The 25,985-nt window shown below is 44.5% G+C and overlaps 1 protein-coding gene across 1 annotated transcript; it reads right to left on the reverse strand.

The window, feature by feature from the left end:
- Window positions 1-3,676: 3,676 nt before the first annotated feature.
- On the reverse strand, window positions 3,677-25,045 carry PPEF2 (protein phosphatase with EF-hand domain 2). The gene is made up of 16 exons (XM_045532837.1): window positions 24,877-25,045; window positions 20,855-20,982; window positions 20,657-20,714; window positions 19,612-19,787; window positions 17,764-17,878; window positions 16,708-16,754; window positions 15,775-15,941; window positions 14,962-14,998; window positions 14,727-14,876; window positions 12,529-12,867; window positions 10,544-10,729; window positions 9,244-9,386; window positions 8,439-8,545; window positions 7,276-7,439; window positions 6,654-6,741; window positions 3,677-4,402 (listed from the first exon to the last, which is right to left on the reverse strand). Exons 1-16 carry the CDS (start codon window positions 24,929-24,931, stop codon window positions 4,149-4,151), a joined length of 2,214 nt encoding a protein of 737 aa, XP_045388793.1. The 5' UTR covers window positions 24,932-25,045; the 3' UTR covers window positions 3,677-4,148.
- Between the last annotated feature and the right edge of the window lie 940 nt (window positions 25,046-25,985).

Raw genomic sequence — 25,985 nt, forward strand, 5'->3', positions numbered from 1 at the left:
TCGTGACTTCTCTGGAAAACATTGTTGGATCATGCCCATTTTACAGATGAGAAAGCTGAGGCTTAATGAGATTAGGTGATTCCCTGGCCCCCCAAATCCAGCAAAGCTAATAAATGGACTCTTTATCCCACTCTGGTCCACACCCAAGTTTAATGACTGGGACCGTTCTCATCTGGAGCCAGGTGTGCTCTGAGCAGGTTTGTTTCATTGCTTGCTTTGGCAAGTATGTCATTTATTCCTCCCACTTAACATCAAGGCCTAGTTTTAAAAAAGGCTTATTATAGAAAAAGTCAAACAAAAAAGTATGAGAAGGGTATAGTTACACCCTGCGTAATCATTTCCCAGCTTCAACAATGACCAACTCAGAGCCAGCCTGGTTTTGTTCTTACCCCCACCTACTGGCCCCTATTTTTAAACAAATCCCAGTAAATATTTCAGTATGTATCTCTAAGCACTTAAAAAAAACCTCGATATCATTACCATACCTAAAAAATTAACAATCATTCCTTAATATCACAAATTTTCAGTCAGTATTCACACATCTCTGCTTGTCTTTGTAAAATACAACCAGTTTCAGCTGGGCGCGGTGGCTCACGCCTATAATCCCAGCACTCTGGGAGGCCGAGGTGGGAGGCTCACTTGAGGTCAGGAGCTGGAGATCAGCCTGAGAAAGAGCGAGAGCCCCGTCTCTACTAAAAATAGAAAAATTAGCCAGGTGTGGTGGTGCATGACTGTAGTCCCAGCTACTCGGGAGGCTGAGGCAGGAGGATCGCTTGAGCCCAGGAGTTCGAGGTTATAGTGAGCTATGATGAGGCCACTGTGCTCTAGCTAAAGTGACAGAATGAGACTCTGCCTCAAAACAAAAACAAAAACAAAAAAACCCAGTTTCTTTGATTAGGGATTTAGAAAGTTCTATACATTGCAATTGGTTATGACTCTTAAGCCTCTTTTAATCTATAGGTTTCTCCTTCATCTCTTTTTGTTTATCTCCCTGTAATGTATTTGTTCAAGAAACTGTTTGTCCTGTAGACTCCCCATAGTCTGGATTTGCTAATTGCACCCTCCTGGTATCACTTAACACGGTCCTCTGGGCCTTGTAGCCCCTATAATTTAATAGGTAGATCCAGAAGCTTGATTAGATTTGGGTTTTGTTTTGTTTTATTTTTGAAAACTCTTTCCTAGGTGCTAGAAAGGTTTCATAGAAAGGTAAAAATTTTGGAAACAAAACAAGTTGTCAGGACTTGGCAGCTAATACACCTACATTCAGGGCCCGGAATTAAGGGGGGGCCTGTGTGACTGTACCCAGCTCAGGCTGGGAGGATCCCTTCACTAACTCCCCCCACACCCGTCGGATGTCCCTGCCTCCACCTTAGCATGTTCATGCCTCTCCTTTCCCAACTGGGATCACCTGACTCCAGCACAGGCACGTGTTCTGTGGGGACTCTATCCTGGGAGCCAGCGTTTCCTCGTGACCGATAACGTTGCTATTTCTAGCCAGGTGGTAACAGGAACCAGCATTTTCTGGCAGCTGCTGTTAATGACACAAAGCATTTGCTCAGAGGGACATAGAGTGGCTCTTCAAAAATAATTTATTGAGGTGTAGTGGCCCTTTTGTAAAGGGACATCGAACTAGTTTGATTTTAAAATGTGTGTAGTTTTATTGCCTTTTTTAATGACAAAAGTAACTTGTGATCATAAGAAAACCCTCCAAAGATTCTGAGTAATAACAGCCTTGGCAATCAGCTTTGTTTCCAAAATTCCACTCAGATCTTTCCTGGGGTCCCATTGGCATAGAAAGTGAAAGTCCCACATGAATACAAACCCCAAGAGTAACCGCAGCTAATGATAAATCATTCTTTTTAGTAGCTGCGTAGTGTTTCATAGAATGGGGGTAATTAATTCACCCCATCCCTCATTAATAAACTTTGGGGTAGATTCCAGTTTTTTTTGCTATTGCAAACAATGCTGCCAGGAACATCTCTGTACATATGTCTTTTAAATTCTTGAGTTTTTCTGAAGATAGTTATCTAGAAATGGAATTACTGTGTCAAAGAGAATGAACATTTTTTGCACCAATTTACACCTCTTCCAACAAGGCACGAGGGTGCCTGTTTCTCCATGTGCTCGTGACCCCAGAATATTATCATTCACATCGAAATCTTTGTGTATCTTGGCTTTTTATCTTTCTGTTCAAAAGTAGAAAGGAGTTTTTTTGTTGTTGCCCATGACTAGGTTGGGTTCTGTTGGATACAATTTTTTCAGACCTTTAATCTTCCTTGAGACATTTCATACTGGATTTGTAACTGGTGGTGGATTCCAACTTAGAAACAAAGTTATTTGTATTTGTGAAGTCAAATTATATTTATGCCGTGCCTACTGTGTGCCTGGGCGGTTGCTGGAGACACAGTGGTGAACAGGACACGAAACCTCCCCTGTCTTGTGAGGGAGCTCGCAGAGCAGTGGGGGAGGCCGGCTCGCGCGACAGTCACTGCCGTCGGGGGTGACTCAGGCTCTCCTGAAAGGAAGACAAGACAAGCCGGGGGCAAGAGGCAGGAAGCAGGAGGTAGTCAGGGAAAGCTTCACGGAGGAGAAGGCATTTGAGTTGGATATTGCAGAATGAGCGCCTGGCCCACAGGAGGGAGGGCAAGTCAGGGACAGGGGACCAGAATGTGAAAGGTGGGGAGCGTTTGGAAAACGGCAGGAAGATCTAAGTGGCTAGAAAGGATTTGGGAAGTAGCTCTGATTGGAGACGGCGGGTAAGGGCACAGGCTGCATCCTAGAGTTTGGACTTTATCTGCAAGTCTCATGTTTTTCAAACTCTGTCTACATTTATTTTATTTATTTATTTATTTTTTAATTTATTTCGGGATATTATGAGGGTACAAATATTTTGGTTACATTTTATGTCTTTGCCTCACCCAAGCGAGGTTTAAGGCTTGCCCTTCCCCTCTACAATGCTCACCGTGTCCATTAGTTGTTAGTTTCCCCCCTCATCCCCCACCCCACCCCCATCCCTGGAGAATATTACTACCGTGTGAGCACCACAGTGTTGATCAGTCAGTGCCAATTTGATGGCGAGTTCATGTGGAGGCTATTCCTCCGATCTTGTGATACCTCACTGCGGATAATGGGCTGAAGCTCAATCCAGGAAAATATAAGAGGTGCTAGATCACTGTTGTTTCTTATAATCGAGTAATATTCCATGATATACATATGCCAAATTTTAATAATCCACTCATGGATTGATGGGCACTTGGGTTGTTTCCACATCCTTGCAATAGTGAATTGTGCTGCCATAAACATTTGGGTGCAGATATCTTTATTATAGAATGTCTTTTGCTCTCTTGGGTAGATGCCTAATAGTGCTGTTGTTGGATAAATATTTGATGCAATGGATATGTTAATTAGCATACATCCTTTGACAAAGCAATCCCATTCCTGGGATTTTATACCAAGAAAATGTACGAATCAAAAGATTTGTGTAAAACAAGCTGTATGTATTAATATGAAATTATTAACCACAGTGTCATTTATAAAAATGAAAAAGTAGAAACTACATGTTTAACAATTGAAGAAGGGCCAAATAGATTATAGTGTATCCATTTGAAAGAAAATTATGGAGCCATTAAACTAATAATCATGAAGACTACATAGCAACATGGAAAGGTATTTACGATTAAATGTGAATTTATTTTAAAAAAGCAGAACATAAAAGTATACAAACACTATAGTTACAAGTAAGAAAAAGTAAACAATAAAAAAATCCATGTGTTTGCATCATGGGATTACAAGTACAATTTTTCATAACTTTCTTTTACCAATATGACATTTTAAAAACAATAAATAAAAGGTATAAAATAAAAATAATGAAGGACTTGAATCATCAGTGGCTCTTAGCTTGACTGAACTTCGGAATTTAAAAATACTCATACCTGAGTTCTACTTTGTGAAGCTACCGAGGTGGGACCAGGGCACCTTTATACAGAAAAGGACATATAACAGCCAGACACACAGGTGATTCTGATGCATATTGGCCGGCACATCCTCAGCACAGAGTTCCACAGATCTATAGAGGATAAGGGGGATATTACAGTGACGCACTCAGCTCTGCCTACGAGGCACCGTGGGTGATGGAGACCGGGCTGTTCTTAGCATGCACCTGCACTGCCGCAGTCTCCAGCGTTGGCATCTGTGGCATGCGGGCAATCGGAGGCATCGCCCTCCGAGCAGGATTGCTCCACAAGGCGGAAGGCCTCCAGGAACTCGTTGATGTCGATGTGGCCATCCTTGTTGAAATCAATGCTCCGAGCGAGGTCACAGATGCAGTCATCCGTGATGTCAATATTCATGTGAGAGCTGAACAGCTTCCAGGTCTGTCTGAACTCATCCAGCGAGATGAACCCTTATCAGAGGGAGGGAGTCACTTCAGTGAATCAGTCTAGTTTTCAGTGTTTATTTCCGCTGACAACCTTACAAGGACGCCTGCTCCTCACTGTTTAGCAGACAAAGACACTCAAGGCCTAGTATCCAGTTTAAACTCCCAAGGGGATCACATGAAACCACTGGATCACGAGTGCTCTCAACTGGGAGAAGCTTTGCTCCTCTTCCTCCAGGGGACATTTGGCAATGTCTGGAGACATTTTTGATCATCATGACTGATGTGGGGGTGAGGTGCTACTAACATCTAGCAGACAAAGGCTAAGGATGCTTCTAAATATGGATGAGATAAACCCCAAAACAAAGAATTATGTCAATTGTAGCACTGCTGCGAACCCAGCATTCAATCATCCCAAACATACACTAATTTATTCTGTTTATAAAAAGCCATACATGTTTGGATCCATACATGTATGGTCAATCTACTTTTAACAAGGGTTTCAATATCATTTGATGGGAAAAGAATTGTTTTTCTGGGGCAACTAGAATGAAGTTAGACCCTTACCTCACACTATATTAAAAAAATTAACTCAATAAGGATCAAAGACCTAAATGTAAGAGCTAAAATTATAAAATTCTTAGAAGAAAACATAAATGTAAATCTCTGTGACCTTGGATTATGCAACAGTTTCTTAGCTGCGACACCCAAAAGCACAAACAACAAAAGAAAAAGATAAACTGAAATTTTTAAACGTTAAAAACTTTTGTGCATCAAAGGATACTACTAAGAAAGTGAAAAGACAACCCACAAAATCAGAAGAAATATTTGCAAAGCATGTATCTGAAAACATCCTAGTATCCAGGATATGTGAATAACTCTTACGACTCAAATAAAAAGGCAAATAACCCAATTTTTAAATGGACAAAAGATTAGAATAGACATTTTTCCAAAGAAGATATACAAATGGCCAATAAGTATACAAAAAGATGCTCAATATAACTAGTTATTAAGGAAATGAAATCAAAACCATAATGTGATATACTTCATACCCAGTAAGATGACTATTATAAAAACTAAAAAAATAAAAAACAAAAAAGGAAAATAACCCCGTTGGGGAGGATGTAGAGAAATTGAAATCCTCATACATTGTTGGTGGGAATGTAAAATGGTATGGCTACTGTGGAAGAGAGTTTGGCGATTCCTCAAAAAGCTAAGCATAGAATTACCATATGACCCAGCAACTGCACTCCTAGGGATATACCCAAGAGAACTGAAAATATATATTCAGACAAAAAGATGCACATGAATGTTCATAAAAGCATCATGCATAATAGCCAAAAAGTGGCTACAATCCAAATGTCTATTAACTGATGACTGGATAAACAAAAGGTGGTATATCCATACAATGGAGTATTATTCAGCCATAAAAAGGAATGAATAACTGATACGGCTTCAACATGGATGAATCTTGAAAACATTACGCTAAATGAAAGCACACAGACACCAAAGGCCATCTGTTGTGTGATTCCACTTAGATGACATGTTCAGAATAAGCAAATTCGTACAGACAGAATGTAGACTAATGGCCGCCAGGGCTGGTGGAAGAGGGATAGGGAATGGGAGTGACTGCTAATGAGTGTGGGGTTTCTTTCTGGGGTAATGAAAATGTTCTAAAATTAGACTGTGGTGATGGTTACACAACCTTGTGAATACACTAAAAGCCACTGAATTGTACACTTTAAATAGGTGAATTATATGGTATGAGAATTACACCTCAAAAAAAGAGTAATAACATTGAAAAAGCCTCTGGACCATTAGGGGAACAGGGTGAGGGTGTACAGGACCTCCCTGTACATTTTTTGTACAATAACTTCCTATAAATCTGTAATTATTTCAAAATTTAAAGATTTTAAAAAAATACTTTCCTTTTTTTTTTATTGATTACAAAGTCCTTTCTGTTCTAGCCACTCTTTATTAATTTGTGGCTGTCTTTGATAGAACTATAAGGGATATCACATCTTCTAGTAATTATTCCTCATGTAAGTTCTCATTCAGTTTGTCTTCATTCTCGTCTGCTCTGCCCCTTCCCATGTGGCATGCTTGTGCTGCTCCAGGATTTTACTAGTGTCTGCCATTTATAAGCACTGAGTCTACCTACTTTGCTCCCTAAATGCCTGAGTGGAGATAAATCAGTACGAATTAGGAAGAAGACGAAAGGGTTTGAGGTAAAATACTTGCTATGCATCTGAAATGATAGCATAATGAATGCCTTTACCTGAATGATCACTGTCTATGATCCTAAAAATGGTCTCCAGGTTGGATCGGTTTCGATATAGTTTTTCCAGCAAACTTGACTGTATGTTCTGCAAGAAAAAAACTCATTTTCTTTTGATGTCTTCTGTTTAGGATTGTTCTAATATATAATTAACACACAACCAATGCTGACAACCACTCTTGAAGTGACCTGAAGGTATTTTAGCATCTCTCCACCCCAGCCACCCCTTGTTGCCTACCAAACAATCTAGTGGTTTAAGAAGTTCCCACCCCACGATAAAAATGTTCTAAAATTGACTGTGGTGATGGTTGCACTTATCTGCAAATATATTAAAAAACCATTGAATTGTACACTTTAAATGGATGAATTGCACAGTATGTGAATTAACAGTGTGGATAACATCCACCTATTTGGGTGGTTTTGAGGATTAACCGAGGCAATGTGTGTAAATCACTTAACGCAAAGTCTGACACATAGAAACTCAACAGGTAGTTAGTTGTTCCTGTTTCTCCCCCATCCTGCCTTGTGGGTTCTCGGTGGTTGGTTGTTTCTGACTCTAAGTTCTCTGTAAGGGGCTTCATAGTTCACCACGTGCTCATGTCCACCATCATGGCACCATTACCTCGCGGCTCAGCTGTGCTTTGGCCAAGTCCCCCAACCAGGACTTGTACTCCAGCGTGTTATCAGCGGAGCTGTTCACCAGCTGCGGCCTCAGCATCCGCCAGGGCAGTCCCAGGTGCAGCACAGACTCCACGGCTGCCGCCCAGTCACTCAGCGTGATTAAACCTGCAGGAAAGAGCCAACTTGTTGACTTGTCACCTGTAGGTCTAGTTTCCTGCCCAGTGGTGTGTATCCTGACATTCTTCTTACCATCTGTGGGTTAGAGAAATAATAGTAGTGGGTACTATCACTATTTCTCTTGGCTGTGGCAGAGTTGGCTGGAAACTAGACTTCCAGATAAAATACAGGATGCCCAGTTAAACTGAATTTCAGGCAAACAACAAAGTCGAAATATGTGCCAAATACCGCATAAAAATTATTTGTTGCTTGTCTGTCTGTCTATAAGTCAAACCTAATTAGGCATCCTGAATTTTTTACTTATTATATCTGGCAACACTACTGGGAAGTTACACAAGCCTTGTGTAAATAATATCAGAAAACATTATACATATCCAGCATTGTTTTTTTTTTTAATTAAACCTCCTAAATTCCTTAGAATATATTATTCAATCAAACTCTTGGAAAGCTATAATATGTGGGTATGAAAAGATATTGCTAAGAATTTATAAATGTTACTGTTATTTTTAAATAGGGCTATACTTAGTAAATGTCCATGAAACATTTCATTGAATTGGGCAAAGACAAAATTTTTAACTTAGATAAAAATTTTTTAGATAAAAAATTTTTTGTCACCTGTCATGGAACAGGTGAATACACACTCAGCAACAAAAAGTCAAGTCATAGATCTTTTTGCTACACTCTTGTAACTCCCCTGACTCACTGTTTTTTTACTTAGTTCTGGCCTTGTCACCTTTCCCCTGACTCCATTTCTTTTTCACTATCTCCATCTATATTTGGCCAACTTCATGGTCTGTTAAAAGCTTAGAAGTTTAAAATTTAGGAAAAATAAATGGACATTAAGTTGAATAAAATGGAGGAAGTAGTCAAATGATTACTTTTATTCATTCATTCACTAAATATTTACTTGCTAGACAGAGAGAGATTTTTTTGGCCAACTTCCTTTCTCTACAAATCTTTTTAATGAATCAAGTAAAAGATTCTTACCAGTTTTACCTGCATCGTACTTCTTAAATTCACCAAGAAGGTCTGAGGAATGAGCAAATAGCTTTTCCCGTAGAGCTCTCAGAGCTGATTCCTCTACTCTGCTAATCCTGGGACGGGAGATGAAAGAAACATTTTAAAAGTCAGTATAGAAGAAAAGTCATGGGTTTCACTACATTTCTCCTCTCTCCTTCTTAATGCTGAGAGCTCAGTTTTGGAGGGAAGAGCTCTAGCTTTTCCCTGTTATGGACAAATAGGATCAGTTCCTTGTGAGGCCATGCATATAAATTCTTTATAACACTTAGTATGTCGTAAGCTCTCTTCTAAGGGTAGAACTCAGAATCATCTCAACAGCCACCATTTAATATTACAGGCTTCTTTCCAGAAAGAAAGAGGCATTGCTAACCAATGTGTGCACTGAAATCCATCTGCCAGATTTCCAGATAGTGAAAGAACCTCTGGCTCTGTTTTATAGGGGTGATACAAACCCTTCAAGGATGAGAGAAAATGGAAGAGTAACCCTAGAAAGACTTTGTGGCCTGGGATATGGACTTTACCCAAGATACACCCATTGAAAATAATTTCTGCAGAAATTTGTTGCTCCCCTTATTGATGGGCAGGTAGATATATGAAAAGTATATGGAGGAGAAGAGGCCCCTGCTATAATGTCTATTCTAGCCCTTAATGCTGACATGGCTATATTCTGAATTCTCACTTAGAATTTGGATAAATGTAATGACATTTGACACTTCAAAGGTTCTACAAACACTAGATTTTTTTCTGAAAACTACTCATTGAAAAGTCTTGCCTTTGCCTCATGGTTAGTGTGTAGGTCGCCTTGTTAGCTTGATACTGCACGATATGTGGGGTCAGGGCTGGCCCCAGTTTGACATAGGCCCCTCTGTTACTGCCAACTTCATAGTAGTTGGAGGCAGAAAAGATGGTTAATACCTAAACCAAAACAGAAGAAAGACAAGCATTTACATTCACTGAAGAAGCCTTCATCCTCAATCCAATATGGCCCAACCCAACTTCAGGGGCTGCTATTACTCTGTACGCATCTATGGGTCCCTTCCTTCCTTCCTTCCTTCCTTCCATCCATTCATCAGTGCTAATAGGGCAGGAGTTGTGACTCAAGTCATAGAAACTTGAACTCTGACAGGACATCCACAACATGTTTTTTTCACAATTTCATCCCAAGTGAAAATAGCAGGGGTCATAGAAAACATCCCGTTTGGTTCCGTTTAGAGGCAGGCTGGCTCTGCTAGACTGGGATGGCCATTACAACTAGCAGGCAAATCTATTCTGGAAGCTGATGCTGTGCCTTCAAGCAGACTTTCCCATGGACAGTGGTGCCTCGTGAAGAAGTTTCCCTTGTCAAGACTTAGGAAGCGCTAGACACTGTATCTCCTCCTGGAAATTTACAGTGAACACAGGATATTAAAGGTTCTCAGAAGTCCTGCAATAAAGAAACTTGTACAGCATAACCATTTAACCAAACGTTTCTTACATTAGTTGATCTCAAAGATTTTTTTTGCATGGAAACCTGTTCTTCTCCTGTGGAGTTAGTATTCCCGGGAATACAGAACCCCATCCTAGGGGCATTAAGCTAGGCAATAAATATGGAGATGCCCCAAGATTAGTCAGAACATTAATTATGCTCCTGTGGAGGCCATAAATTTGGAGATGCCCCCAAGATTAGTCAGAACATGAATTATGCTCCTGAATCCCTGCCTTGTAACAGTCCAGAAATCTGATTACCCTGTAGGGTTGTCTGAGACATGTGACAACAAGCCAGGTGACTTCAAGAATAGAGGTATGTCTGGGAAAACACTGCCATCCTATACCCATCCATAAAATGCAACTATGTCTGCCCCTTATTCTCAGGGTACTGGCGAGCAATGGTTCTTAATCAAATTTTGAGTTTTAAAGAGGCTGTAAAAGTCAAGGATAGATGACTGTAAAGCACCTAGTTGCTTTGAGCAAGTGGCAACAAATATAAGCACAGTTGGTTGCCAGAAGCAGAGAGCCTTTGCTTATCTAGACCCGAGCCCTTTGGACCACGCTGGGGACACACAGACCTGTGTGGCCGCAGAGGGCCCACCCACCTTGCGGCTGTGGCAGAATTCATAGCCTTCGGGCTTGCATTCGTGTGAACGGATCAGGAACTGCAGGTTGTACTTCTGTAGCAACTGCTCCGTCACATCAGGCCCAAAATAACAGCCTCCTCCTCGAACAGTGTTGGCCTTGCAGCCCTCCTGCACCATGGGGTCACTCCACAGGATGTCCACGACCTGAAAAGACCGAGATGGTTTCTTTCCTAAAAACTAGATGGATAGTCATTCATAGTCGTTCAGATGAGAAGAGGGAGGAAAAGAGGAAGAGGAGGAGGAGGGGGAGGAGGAATGTATTTGAATAAAAATACACGAGTAAATTTCCATGCAGTCAGTATTTGACATACATTTATATTTTGGACCCCTAAGCTTCCAGAATTTTTTATTACTCATAGAATGAGTGTGTGCATGTATATATCAGTTGATCATAAATATATGAAAATAAATCTTATGTGAAAGCTCAGTCTATCAAACAGATAAAGTTGCTCTGATAGATGTTTTGCTCATGGCCAGCTGGCTGCAGTCAGCCCCAGTGCTCCAGGCTCCTGGACACTTGCCCCGAAGAGAAGGCACAAGTCCTGGGACTGGCAAGAGAGTCTCTCATGCGGCATCCACAAGACCCCAGATATGGTCCTGGGAAATGACAATCAGACGTTTTATTGCTTAAAGTAATTCAAAAAGTTTTAAAAGAATTTGCAGAAGAGCTGAGCAATTTTTTATAGCAGTTCAGATTCTACCCTATTGTTAATACTCGGGAAAACACAGCCAATCTAACACAACTCAGATGAAACAGGGTGTATTTTGGTTGTTGACACCTAATACTGTCTGAGAGTACTTTTAAGAAAAAAAACTGCATTTGACTTATAAATATCAGCACATTATTATCAAGTCACATTTTGCAAAGGGAAGAGACTTTGTTTTAAAATTTCAGTGCTAAGTTGGTGTTGAAACCCAGATCAGTAACTCTCTCTGGGAGAATGTACCCTAAACACTCCCTCTGTCTCACTCGCTGAGGCTGTTAGCCTACTAATTTTAGCTCTTAAGTAACTCTGAATTCTTTACCGAGTGAACCATATGAAATTGCCATTTTCGTGGGTCAAAAATTGTTGACCCAGCAGGTTCACGTAGTTCTGTTAACGCTATTGCACAAGCTCACATCATCCTCTCCTGCCTGGACGTCTACAGCAGCCTTCTCGGGGACCTCCCTGCCAGTCCCACCCAGTGAAGTGAGCCCTCCACCTGGCTGCCGAGCCCTCTACGTTGGCAAGCACTGTTAGTGCCTACTCAACACCCATCCTCCTCCTCTTCCTCCTCCTCCTCCAGTGCTAACAGAACTCCGCGTGTGTTTGGGGTGGCAGCGTGCCTACCTAAACACGTCTCACTTTTCTGGTCTCCCCTGCAGCGCCGTGAAACTGCAATGTGTTCGTGCCCCAAGTCAGTCCGCACTGGGTCATGGTTTTCTTGTAACGCAGTCCCTAGGTCTATCTGTAGAACGTTCTCGTTCTTTGATTATGTGCTTACACAGAGTTCTCTTTAGGAACTCAGCCTTTACCGTTGACATCCTCATGGAAGTCATCTCCCCCTTGGTGCTAGAACTGGCCAGGTGACCCAATTCTGGCGAAGCTGGGCAAGCCCTTCCTAGCTCCCTGATGACAGAGGACAGAAGCTGCTAACTAGACCCTTTTGCCTTGATCAAGCTCCAGCAGGCGCCTTGCTGACACGTAAAACATAGCAGCAGCGTCCAACAAATCATCGCTTACCTTCTTCTCTCACTGATGCACTTGCTGCATCTTCCCATCCTTTATAAATTTCTAAAATATATGAGTCACTAGGCAAATACGGATGTCCTGGTGTGTTCTAACCCCAGAGAGAGAGAGAGAGAGGACGAAAACCAAAAACATGCCCTGAGTATACACGGAAGCAGGGATGCGACCTGTGGCTGAAACTCCTCGGTCCCTCCTGATGGCGGCCACACCCACCTGCCTCCACTCCTCCCGCGTGGGCTCCAGCAGCTCCGCGGCGGCTCCGGAGGGGGCGACGAGCGGGGCGCTCTCCTCGGCGCCGGCCCCCCGCTCCAGCTCCGGGTCCACGGGGAGCTCCGCGCGCGCCGGGGCGGCGCTGCCGGGGATGCTGGAGGACCGGCCGGTCCTGCGGGCCTTGTCCGAGCTGAGCCGCAGGGGCGAGGAGGGCAGAGAGCGGCTCTGGGGCAGAAACCACGGCACGGGTCTCTCCGCGGGGCTCGTCTGGGTGGCTTTTTCCTTCTCCTCCGCCTGTTTCTCGCTCTCCTTTCTCGTTTTGCACCTCATGGTGGAAACGATCTAAACACGTCCAGAAAGAGACACAGACGCTGGGGTGGAACTGTAGGGCCTTTCTGAGCACCCCTCTGGCGGGCAGGTCAGTCCTAAACACGGGGCCACAAACAAGTGCTAGATTGTCACTGTTGGCTCCTGGCCTGGGGTGGGGGGGAGCTAAGCGAAGGCCTTGGGACCTTGGGAGTGACCCTGAGAAACGGTAGCGATTTTTGATGTTGCCATGACAGTCAAGCACAAGGTCTGTGGGCTTTTTTGTTTGTGTCTCATTTTTCTAATAATTCATATGTATTGTATTTCACAAAAGCGTTGATCTGCAACAAATTGGGAATGTTATGAAACCTGGGCCTTCACCACGGATAATTTCAGACACATTGACGTAGGTCACGGTTTCCTCTAGGAGCCTAGCGATGTTTAGACAAGGACGGAAAAAGGACAAGTCTCCCAGAAAGGCAAGCCCTATTGACTTCCCTGTTGTCCCACAGATGCTAAGACAAAGAGAATAAATGTGGTATGTGGTTGAGAAATAGGAATAGGAAAAACCTGACTCTTGCATGGGGGAGGTGGCCCCTCATGGCCTTTGACAGAAAGTGCCGTTGGACCCATTATCTTACCTGTTGAGGAAGGACGGGGAGGGGAGGGAGCGCCTCTTTTCAGCTTGGACCTAATCAGAAAAACACGCTTCTTGCCCAAAGGAACAAGTACAGTCCCCCTAGCTGACTCACAGTCACTGTGGCACTGGGCACAGGTAGCAGGAATTCTGATCATGGGACTGAGCGGTCAGGCCACAGAGCAGATTGTGGCAGTGACCATTCCCAGAGTGCTCTGGTGAAAACCGAGGGAGACAACTTCCATGAGGATGTCAACGGTCAAGGTCGCGTTCATAAAGGGAACTCTGTGTAAGCACATAATCAAAGAACAAGGTCTCTCTGCAAATAGATATAAGGACTGGGGATACAAGAAAACCATATCCCAGTGTGAGCCAGCTCCGGGCAAGAACAAAGAAGGACAACCGGAGAGGGTCAGCAGAACCGAATGACGTGTGAAGAGGAGTCCAGATTGAAGAGAATGGAATGCAGGTCCCTGTCTGACACTGCACAAGCACTAATCGCTTTCCAGCAGTTCCAGTCTTGAGCATAGAGAGTAAAAGGCCATGAAATATGAACTAACATATAACCACCTCCTCTCTCCTTGTTGCCAGTCCACCAGTCCAAACCCTTTAGACTCAGGTAACTTTATTTTAAGGACAGTGTTACCTGCTCTAAGCAGCATCCCCAACTTTGATTCAGAAGGAGACTAATACTAGTGTTAATATGTATTAAGCCCTTTCATATGGGTGCTATCCTGGGCCCTTTACATAAATTAATTGATTAACCCTCATATGACCCATGAGATAGCATCATCATTTATAGTACAGATAAGAAAACAGAGGCACAAAGATACTAAGACCCTTCCAGGGCTGAATCCAAGTAGCCTGACTCGAACTCATACTTTTCTGTACTTCCCTGGATTTTACATCTTAGTCTCTTTGTGCCTCCATTTTCTTATCTGTTCTATAATGATGATGCTATCTCATAGGGGTGGTATGAGGGTAGTACTGGCACTAAATATACATTTTTTGACTTTAGAATCACCTAGATCAGGAATGGGAAATCCATGGCCTTAGCTGCAACTGCCTACTGCCTGTCCATGGTAGAAATTCCTAATTGATTGCAGCATGGTTGCCCCAAGACCAGCTGTGGATTCTCAATCCTTCTCCACACTCTTAACAGCCATCGTCAGCACGCAAGATAACATTTATTTTTTGTTGGCAGTGAAACTGGGCATTATGGTAAAAGTTGTATAGTATTTGTATTGTTAGTCAGTACCTTGTGCCTGTCTAGTTTGTCCAAAAGTTCCAGATCAGTCGTGTCTGACACCCCACCATGAAGGATTAGAACTTTCTCGTCTACCAGAGTGGCCAGGGGAAGCCAACGGAAAACATCTTGCAGGGTTCTTAGTATTTTCTTGCCATGTATCTGAAAGAAATGATATTAACATAATGAGTATCAAATAATTAACTTATCTGAACTAAGAGAAATTTTTGCTTTTAAAGGCATGTACCTTATATTTATTCATCACTTCCTTGGTGAAGCCATATCTAGATTTAGAAACAAAAATAGTTACTACAGTAAATTTAGTGACAATAGTTGGGGCATAATCACGTTTTTATAAAAATGCATATTTTAAATATATGTACTTAAATACATAGAAAAGAGACTGAGAAATAATTACCAAAATGTTTACAATTATAACATTATCTCTGGATAAAGAAATGATGGGTATTTAAATTTTCTTCCTTTTGCTTGTATCTATTTCCTGCTTTTACTATCATGAACCCTTATTGTTTATATGTTAAAAAGTATGGGCCGGGCTTGTGGCTCACGCCTGTAATCCTAGCACTCTTGGAGGCTGAGGCAAGAGGATTGCTTGAGGCCAGGAGTTCGAGACCAGCCTGAGCAAGAGTGAGACACCGCTCTCTACAAAAAAATGGAAAAAATTAGCCAGGTGTGGTGGCGCATGCCTATAGTCCCAGCTACTTGGGAGGTTGAGGCAGGGGGATCGCTTGAGCCCAGGAGTTTGAGGTTGCTGTGAGCTAGGCTGACCCCACGGCACTCGGGTGACAAAGCAAGACCCTGTCTCAAAAAAGAGTATGGATATGTGAAAAAAATTTAATGCTTTTCTTGGAATAGTATGAAAATGTGAAAATTTAAAAATCTTTTAAAATGTTACATATTGTGTATTCTACTTTTTAAAAACATTGGAAAACTACTTTTACCTTTCCAATAAAGGTATCTACCAAACAAAACTCTAGCAAAATAACTTTACTATCACAACAAGCAAACACCAAATACCCAAGCATGTTTTGGCTTGTACCGTAAGTTCACCATATGGTCCTCATGGTTTCCTCGGTTAAGATGGAACTCTTTCGGGTAAACCAACATGAAGGCAAAAAGAACCATCAGGATCTCTATTGAATCCTTGCCTCGATCCACGAAGTCGCCGTTGAACACGTAAACCCGCTCTGGCGACGGGAGGCCATTCTTCCCAACAAGGCGTCAACGCATCCACAGAAGGAGTAAAGAATATCAGGTTAAAGGCAACGGGCACAGACAATCATACCAGGGCTAACGCCAATTCTGTGCTGTCTGCGTCTCCTTCAAATGTGAAATGTCAGTAAAAGATGGAAATATCTTCTATTGGTCTTGTATTTCCTTTCCAATGAGGCTGAGGCTATGAGATCTTGTTAGAATAAATGCTTTATACCAGGCCAGAGTGTTGCTATGAGGCGTGGAGTGAACGGCACTGAACTTGTGATCTGAAGGCCAGTGTTAAGTTCTGGCCACACTGTCTTTAACTAGCAATAATAATAATAACAATAATAGCTCAGGATTAAAAAGATAATGCATGGGAAAATGCCTTGGGAAATGTAGTATGTGTATAAAGTAATATTCCATTAATAAAATATTTTTATATTCATCTACCTTGTTATATGTTCTACACTTTATAACTAAAAATAGATATGAAAATAGCTTTTGGTTACTTTGATAATAATGAATTTTCTTTATTTGAAGAGATGAAAATCCATTGCTAAATAATGACTCCTTCCAGTTATTAACCTAACGTTTTATTTGTTAAACAGTTTACAAAAATATACCAGAACATAATGCAGTGCTATGTAGCAAATATTACTAAAGGTATTATTTTAAAAATCCAAGGAATATTTAAGCATGTGTTTAATAGATACTGTATCTGAACTTCTGAATTAACCCTCAGAGCAAGAAAGGAACTTAATTTGAACATTCATACCTTATAAAATATAAATATTAAGTCATCCAGCTGGCCATGTAAATCTCCTAACAAAGATAGAAAGAGAGTATCAGTTCTGATTGGTCATTGCCATTTTTTCTAATTTTCACTATAAAAAGGAAAATACCCAGAAAAGCCTGACAAAGGTTACTATGGTTACTAATTTTTCCGTATGTAAGACAGGGGTAAATATTAATTTCTCCTTGTTGCAGAGATAATTAACATTGAAAGCAGAAAGCACAATATTTTTTTCTGCATGATCATCGTAAATAGTAAGCGACCTATATTTTCACTGAAGCGGAGCTGAGACAGAATAACTCAAGGTTGCAAACCCGGCTGAGCCCTGGAGAGATTTTGCCCAAGTTAAACTAGGGAGCTTCTACTCACTTATGAGCTCAGGAGATTTTTCAAAACAAACTGCAAAATCTTGACCTTAATATGAGATCTCCAATTTCCAAATGTTGAAATACCAATTTTAAAAGTTTAAGAACATGGCAGGGCGGACAAGACATATCTGTAGGCCGTATGTGGCCCTCACAGGGCAGTTTACTATCCCCAGTGTCCTGCAGTCTCCTTCTGGAGGTTAGAGTGTGGGGGGGCCAGTCTGTAATGGATGCTACACGTCACCGAAGACATCGGAGACAGAAAATTGTCATTAACAGGACTTCTCTCCAGGAGAGGAAGGTATACGGATGGAACGTATAATTTGCTAGTCACTGGGGCTGCTTAAGTACCAATAAATAAACTGTCTTCTAACAAGGAGGGTCTGGTTACGTGCAGGGACTTTGGATCCTAATAGAGAATGTGAGTTTGGGTGAATTGCTTGGGAAAACAAAGCAGAGGCCGGGCCCTCGCCTGTGGGTCCCCTTCGCTGCAGCATGTCTCCTTTAAGCAGATGTGGAGAGAATACGTAAATGGCCAGTTTGAAGGAGTGAAACGTGGCCTGTCCACATTGCTGTCACATCTCCCAGCAGCCTGCCTCTCCTCCTGTCCCTCCACAGGCAGAGTGCTCTTGTTTACGTGTAGCGTGGACAGCCGTTTCTGACCGGCTCTTACCGCACACTGTGATCTCTTCGCTGTAACAGGTGGAGACCCGGTTGATGTTTGGCAGCTGGACCAGATGCTTCTTGGCTTCATACAAAAGGTTCAAGACATAGCGAGCATGGAGCTGCTACTAGGAGGAAGAGGAAGGAGAGAAAACAACAACACTGATCTTCGTGAGAGAAGCTAGCTCACACCTTTCCTGCCTAGTGACCCCAATCGCCCAAGACCCCCCAGAGGAAGCCTCGCAAACTGCTGCTGGGACTCTGTGCACGAGTCCTGTCTTTCCCCCCATCTTCTGCCCTTGTTTCTGCTTTTCATTTGTCCCCCCTGCAAATACTGAGCTACTTGCCTCTTTCCTATCTAGTCTATAAAACCCTTCCTTGCCTTCAGCTTGAGAGGAACACATGATTGTCTCAGCAAAGTGTGACTAAGTGCATGCATGCTGATGGTACTGAGTGACCATGTCATTACTGCAATGCCCCATCCCAACTCCTCCAGCAGGGTGTTATATTCATGTGAAAGAGGGGAAGGACTGGATTCTGACACAGAGCTAGAATCTGACCACTTCTCACCACCTCTGCCTCCACCGCCAGGGTTTTAAGCCGCCCAGACTGTTGCAGTAGTCTGCTGCCTGGTCTCTGGGCTTCACCCCTTGTCCCCTACATCTATTCTTAACGCAGCTACCAGATGACTATTTTAAAAAGCAAGTCAGATTATATCATTCCAGTGCCTGATGTCCAATATTTCCTCATCTCTTTCACCTCTGCTACTGGTCCCCTGGCTCTCTCCGCTCCAGCCACAAAGGCCTTCCTGAGGCCTCTGAACAGTCCAGGCAAGTTCCTGCCCCAGGGTTTTTCCATTTGGTCCTCCTCTGCCTGGACTGCTCTTTCCCTGGATGTGCCCATGGTGCATTCCCCACCGCCTTCGACCTTTGCTCAGAAATCATTCCCAGACCCCTCTATAAAACTGCCATCTTGGGAGAATCACTTGAGCCCAGGAGTTCAAAGCTGCAGTGAGCTATGATCGCACTACTGCACTCCAGCCTGGGTGACAGAGCGAGACCCTGTCTCTAAGAAATAAAAAAAAATAAAAAATTGCCATCTCTCCTACCCACAATTTAGTTTATTCTTTGCCATAGCTCTTATCACCTTCTAATGTACTATATAGGCTGGACATGGTGTCTCATGCCTGTAATCCTAGAACTTTGGGTGGCCAAGGTTGGAGGATCACTTGAGGCCAGGAGTTCAAGATCAGCCTGAATCAACATAGCGAGACCCAGTCTCTACAAAAATGGAAAAATTAGCCATGTGTGCTGGTGTCCCAGCTACTCGGGAGGCTGAGGCAGGAGGATCATTTGAGCCCAGGAGTTTGAGGTTGCAGTGAGCTATGATGGCCTCACTGCATGCTAGCCTGGGCAACAGGGCAAGACCCTGTCTCAACAAACAAACAAAACCCAACCAAACAAACAATAATATACTATACAATTGACTTATTGTTATTTATTATTTGTCATCTGTCTACCCTCTAGGACGTCAGTCCCCTGAGGGCAGGGATCTGCATCTGTCCCGTTCACTGCTGTGTCCCCAGTGCCCAGAGCAGCGTGGGCACAAAGCAGTGCTCAGTAATTATTGTGCCGTGAGTGAACAAAGAGCAATTATGTAATTAGGAGGAGAAGCTTTCAATCATAAGACCTGGCTGATGGACCACAAGGTCCTGGCTGAGCAAAGGGGGGAGTCTCCCCAGTGGACACATGACATGATTTGTAGCCCCAAATCTGGGCCCACCTTTCTGCGCTGGGCTTTGCCACCCTTTACACATTACACAGAGTTGGCGGCGACCCGGGTCCCCAGGTGAGCTTACTTGTTTCAGTCTGAAAGCTTCCACCAGCGCAGTCGCGTGGTCGGGGAGGAGTGGGAAGGAGAGGCGTGGCCCCGCGTAACCGTCCGGTACCTCCACGGACTCGTAGTCACTGCATTTCTCTGTCTCAGAGTCCTGGGGGAATGTCTCTCCGGTGAACATGCGGTTCAGGAAGTCCCCTAGGCCGGACAGAAAAGGTGGGCTGGCTTGTGATCGGACACGCAGTCCGTGGGCGCCGCACGATAGTCTTTGCCTGGACTGGTCAAAGCGGGACCTGGCCAGTCTGGCATCCGCTCCAGCACAGGACAGCGGGGAGGAAAAGGGAAAGGGACAGCAGAAGGAAAAGGGAAAGGGACAGCAGAAGGAAAAGGGAAAGTGACAGCAGACCACCTCCAGATGCACAGGAGGAAACAGTTGTGTTTTTAGGTCAATAAAAACATTAGCTGGTATCTATCTAGTCTACTTGTATTTTCTTAATAAAAATTGCATTTGTCAGACTTAGAAATGTGAAGGCCTAGCTTTGTAAGCAGGAGGAAAGGGCAAAGCCGAGGTGGAAAGGCAGCTTACAGGCACTTGTGGTGCACCCAGTGACGCAGCAGGTGCGACAGACCTTGCGGGGCCCTTCAGCAACTTCCAGCCGCATCTCTAGCCTGGGCCAGCAGCAGGCCAGAAACCTGCGGCATCAGCCACCCTCCCGTCCTTCCCTCCCTTTGGCTTTCAACCAGTGACTCCCAGAGCTGACACAGGAAGGCTGCCATTCCCTCAGCCTGCAGGTGGGGTAACTCATCACTGAGCCCCTTCCCCACTCCCTCCCACCCCTCGTGTTTCCTGCACTTTACAGTTAACTCCTTGCACGCTGACTCTTGCTCCAGGTGTGTTTTCAGGAGAACTCAGAACAAAATTCCACTCTGCCGCTTATTTGTCAGGCCCTCCCTCATTCCCTAGCTGTCATAGGATTCCCAGTCTCACTCCCTGTTCACCCCCCATGTCCCCCTGATGTCTGTGGCCTTGAGGCAGGAGGACGTGCCGTGTGGCGGTTCATACTCACTCTCGTTGTGGCTGCTGGGCGTGAAGTGATCCATGAGGTAGCTGAAGAAGTCGTGGAGCTGCAGAAGAACCCAAGGCCACTCGGCTTTAGTGATGAGAGAAAAGGGAACCCAGGAGCAGCCCAGTCCCCCCTGCGGGCATCGCTGCCCAGGGCTGGAGTGCAGAGCTGGAGGCGGCTCCGTCCCGCATCCCACCATACCTTGACCTGGTCTTGCTGCCCCGCGTACTCTATAGACTGGAAGATGCTCCAGGTGCAGCGGCGCCTCATCTCCAGGCGGGCCATGTAGCGCCGGTACCATCTCTGGATCAGGGCCGCTGCCTTGAAGGCTGCACACCGACGGGGAAGCAGCCTGTGAGCCGGGCCGGGGAGGGAGAAGGTGCCCCGACCCTCCGTCCCCACTGTCCGTGTGAGGACAAGCTGGTGGGGAGGGGCTGCCTATTGGTGCCACACGAAGTGTCTGCCTGCTGCCGGCACAGTGCTTTCCCACCCCAAGCCCCACCCTCCTTGCCTGACAGTTCTAGTGTCACTGGGGGGCCACTGGAATTGCCATTTACTGATGAAAACACTCAGGTGTGCACCGATGGAGAGGTTGGACTGCCAGGATTCGGAGAAAGAGATGTAAACGAGAGGTTGCAAGGATGTGGCATTCTTTTTTTTTTTTTTTTTTTTTTTTTTTTTGAGACAGAGTATCGCTTTGTTGCCCAGGCTAGAGTGAGTGCTGTGGCGTCAGCCTAGCTCACAGCAACCTCAAACTCCTGGGCTTAAGCGATCCTACTGCCTCAGCCTCCCGAGTAGCTGGGACTACAGGCATGCGCCACCATGCCCGGCTAATTTTTTCTATATATATTTTAGTTGGCCAGCTAATTTGTTTCTATTTTTTTTAGTAGAGACGGGGTCTCGCTCTTGCTGAGGCTGGTCTCGAACTCCTGACCTCGAGTGATCCACCCGCCTCGGCCTCCCAGAGTGCTAGGGTTACAGGCGTGAGCCACCGCGCCCGGCCAAGGATGTGGCATCCTTGATGGGTCGGGTAATGTGGGGATGGGTGGGGGAGGACATTTTGATACTGTGACAATCGACTGGATGTCAGGAGACCTGGGTTCTAGGCCTAGACACGCCCTGGCAAGCTATGTGGGTTCAGGCAAGTCCTCAATGTCCTCATCTGGAAAAAGGGCCGGACCAGAGGAAGACTGGGGAGAACAAACAATAAACAAACACTCAAATCAATAGTGTACAATGTCAGGGGTGACAAGGGTTTCCCAGGTCCTTTGCCTGTCATCCCCACGTCCATCACGTCCCTGCGGGCCTTAAGCATCCCCATGACAACACGCCCGTGGCTGTGCTAACCCTGCAGTCCCATAGCCAGCCTGTCGCTTCTCCTTTCTGCCAGGCTCTGCGCTAGGTGACCGTGTAGGGCAGGTCGGGGTGTATAGTTTTAGTTTTGTTTTTTAACTAACCACTACACGATCACGGCAAGGTTTATTTCTGTATATGAAGTTTAAGTCAAGTACTGTTGCCAGAAAAGGGGACAGCTGCCCACATAAGTAACCAGATTCTTCTTAAGCTCCAGGGCCTGGAAATGCTGCTGGTGATGAATGGACTATTTGTGGATAAAGCTGGATTAAAAAGGAGAGCCTGCGGGTCAGCTGAGGTCAACCTCGTGAACAGCAGACAGATTGATTTAATATATTTAGCTTGCATTAGAGAGCTAGTAGAATCCTTGCCGATTTCTTAAGAGGAAAAAGATGATGGAGAAGAGGGAAAAGAGACACTGGGAGGAATTTAAACAAAGCTAAATTCCATTTTCTATGGGAAAAAAGTTTCATACTGTAAATATTTCTCAAAGCACTCAGTAATTAAGAAGTGATGGGGTTGGAGCCCTGCAGACTGAATTCTGTAAAACCATGTCCAGAATGGTGAATGAAATGCCCGGGGTAGGCGCTACAGATTCCGTAGGAACTCCTGGCAAACACACAGATTGCTGGACCTCACCCTAGACCTGCAGTGTCAGAGTCTCTACGGGCGGAACCCAGGAAAGAGTCCGAAGGTTTAACGAGCTTCACATGTAATTCTCACTTGCGCTAAAATTTAAGAACCACGGAGGAAGATCACCGACATCAATGTTGTTGTTTGTCAACAGCTTGCCCCAGGCATTCCAAGGCCAGTGCTGCCAAGGACTGGACATGCTTATGTCCCCAGTCCTGCCTGGGGCAGGGGGAGCAGGCCACACCTCTCCTTCACCCCCCTTTCCTTCCTCTCAGTCATCTGTCTGGGACCTGGCTTGCCTTTTATTGCGATGGGCGCTGGGAGGTGCAGGGTCACTTAAGATTCTTTATTCCATTGTCCCTTTTCAACAGCATGAAGTGAAATGCATGGGCATCTCTTACTTGGGCCGTGTGTAAACTAAATTCCTAGGGTGCAAGTTACAAATACACCTGTAAAAACAGTAAAAATTCACACTCGGAAAATCGTGAACCAAGGCAAGGTACGGTAGAATGCAGTAGAACAGATAAATTATTTGAGAAAAATATAACAGGGGCTTTTAAAATAAGTTACCATCTTATTTCCATGACCTTTGTCAAGAATATTTATTTCTCTGTGCTACACTGATTTGAGGAAAACCATGATGCCTCTAGGAAGAAGCACCTGTCTCTAATGGAAGTGCAAGCTTGACAAAACGTACGCCATAAAAACTTAATGAGTTACGACACCCTTTTAGGGAAAATAGAGGGCCTAATATTGACTTCCATCAGAAATGGTAGGCTTAGGCAGAGGTAGGAATCCCCCACACTCCAACACATAAAAAACCTTGCATAAAACAATCTGAAAAAAACTTTCTACAGCTAGCTGAAGTCAAAAGCATTGAAGGGACATGTCCAGGTGCTAGAAGTGAAGATAGAACCCATAGCCAAAGCTGGTGGCAGGCACTGAAGCCAGGCACCCCCCACGGGGACCTGGATCAGACACAAATCTCAGTAGCTGGAGGATTAATCCACATGTGGGGATGGGAGTGAGCCTCCAGGCTGTCTGCATGGCACGGAGCTAGAACTGGGCTGTCCCTGAAAAGGCAGAAGCTTGGCAAGTTTCTGTACCTAGCAGGATCCAATAAATCTGTGCCCCCCAGCCCCAGTTGCGGCAGGGTGTGAGCTGACCTAGAACCCAGAGTCCTCTGGGAGACAGGAAGTCTCAGTCTGTGCCGTATGTAGGTTGAATTCATGTTATTCACAAGTGAAGCTAATTCAAAAATGGGTGCATGCAAATGATGAACCAGGAAAAACTATTTGCAATTTATGTCACAAAGAGTTGATAGTCCTACTATATTAAGAACTTCTAAGGTGGGCACGGTGGGTCACACCTGTAATCCCAGCACTCCGGGAGGCCAAGGAGGGAGGATTGCTTGAGGTCAGGAGTTTGACACCAGCCTGGGCAAGAACAAGACCCCGTCTCTACTAAAAATAAAAAAATTAGCCAGGAGTGGTGGCGCACGCCTGTAGTCCCAGCTACTCAGGAGGCTGAGGCAGGAGGATGGCTTGAGCCCAGAAGTTCAAGCTCACCGTGAGCTACGATTGCACCTATGAATAGTCACCGCACTCCAGCCTGGGGACATGGTGAAACTCTGTCTCTACAGAAAAAGAGAGAGAGAGAGAGAGAGAGAGAAAGAGAGAGAGAGAGAAGAAAGAAAATATAGCTACTTATAGGTATGTTCCTTTTGAAGCTTTGAGTTTGGAACCGTGGCAGGCTAAAGATGATTGCAAATTCTTTGACACTTCTCTCATCAAGAGGTGGGGTCTATATCTCCTCCCTTTGAATCTAGGTGGATTCTGGAACCGCTTTGACCAAGAGAATATGGTGGAAATGATGCCGTGCCAGTTTCCAGAAACTGATAAGTCTCACCCGAGCCATCTGGCCTTTGACCATATGCTGCATAATACTGACCCTCTGTGTCTGACACAAAAACCTTCCCCTCTGCACTTCTCAAAGGGTTAGCAGCCACCCTGGCCTTCGACATGTTCTCCCTTGCTCCTCACCCCAGGCTATAATTTGGCTTTTAATCCCAGCTTGCAATTGGTTCTATCAATGTACCAGTGACACTCTCATCACTAAATCTAAAGGGTGTATTTGTCATTTATTGATATCTCATCTGCATCGAGGTTGACCATGTTCTTGAGGAGAAATGCAACTTGCAACGTGGGGTTTAGGTATAGACGGTGGGAAACACATACCTTTCTCTGCGTTCTGAAAAGCAAAATGATGCTGGGTGGAGCTGCCACTTCCCATAGTTGAAGTGCGGTGCTCCAGTGGGAAGCAGATAGCAGATCCAAGCGACAGTGAGCTGTTTGTGGACAAAGGGAAGAGGGAATCTCTGTAAGGAGATACAGGCAGAGCATTAGTTCAAGGGGACCAAACTGTCCATGAATCATGTGACAGCATCCCCCCCCCCGCCCCGTCCCCTGACAAGGTGTTCCCCTCCTGATAGTTCCATTTGTCATTCCATCTCTCTCCTGTTTTCAACCTTCTACTGGCTTCACCTTTCAGTCTAGAAACATAGTGAAGTCTCTTCTCTTGCATTCTCAAGGCCATTCCTCCTCCTCCTCCTCTTCTCACTTCAGCAGTGGTATCCCACCAGCTGTCACCCAACCTCTCTTCTCTTCTCATCCAGATTTCTCTCAAGAGCAGACTACACATTTTCTCCTTACTTCCTCTAAAATTCACCTCTTCAGCCTCACTATTGATCAAAACCTTTCAAACCACTACCTCCAATATTTCGTCTTTGCAATCCTCACTTGCCAGAATAGCGAGGCCGTCTGTCTCCACAGGCCATGGCTTGATTCAGCTCTACTCCTTCGGGTCCTGTGATGCTGGACTCCCTCGTGTTTGCTCTCGCCTCTCTATTCTCTCTTGAGCTCATTTTCCTCTGTCCCTTAATTTTTCATTTTTATTTGTATTCTAGTCTCAAATGTCTATTCATCTAACTCTGTATATACTCCCTGGATGGTTTAATTAACTCTCACATTTTCAACTATCACTCAAATCTATACCTTCATCCCAGATGATCCCAAAACTTCAGCCCCATATATCCCGCGTCGTGCTAAGCCCTTTCACTGAGGTGTCTCAGACTCCCTGTATCCCAAATAGAACCCCCGGTCTTCCCCAAAGCCTCATCTCTCTTCTCTCCTTTCTTCAAACTCTGCTCTTTAACTACCACAACCTTCGTGTCTTTGCTCCTACCTGGAATGTTCTTCCTATCCAACTTCTCTTCACCTGGCTGACTTCACTCATTCACTTTAGGCATTGCCTTCCTTAAAGAAGCCTGTGGACATGCCGTCCTCTG

The sequence above is a fragment of the Lemur catta genome, chromosome 19 (genome assembly GCF_020740605.2).
Source record: "Lemur catta isolate mLemCat1 chromosome 19, mLemCat1.pri, whole genome shotgun sequence".
NCBI classification, from domain to species: domain Eukaryota; kingdom Metazoa; phylum Chordata; class Mammalia; order Primates; family Lemuridae; genus Lemur; species Lemur catta.

Coding starts and splice junctions, on each gene's coding strand:
- PPEF2 (XM_045532837.1), bottom strand. CDS start 24,931: ATGGGAAGTGGCAGCTCCACCCAGCATCATTTTGCTTTTCAGAACGCA. Junction 15,942..16,707: donor TAATATTTATATTTTATAAG/GTATGAATGTTC, acceptor CTTGTTGGGAAG/AATGGCCTCCCGTCGCCAGA. Junction 9,387..10,543: donor AATTCTGCCACAGCCGCAAG/GTGGGTGGGCCC, acceptor GTTTTGGTTTAG/GTATTAACCATCTTTTCTGC.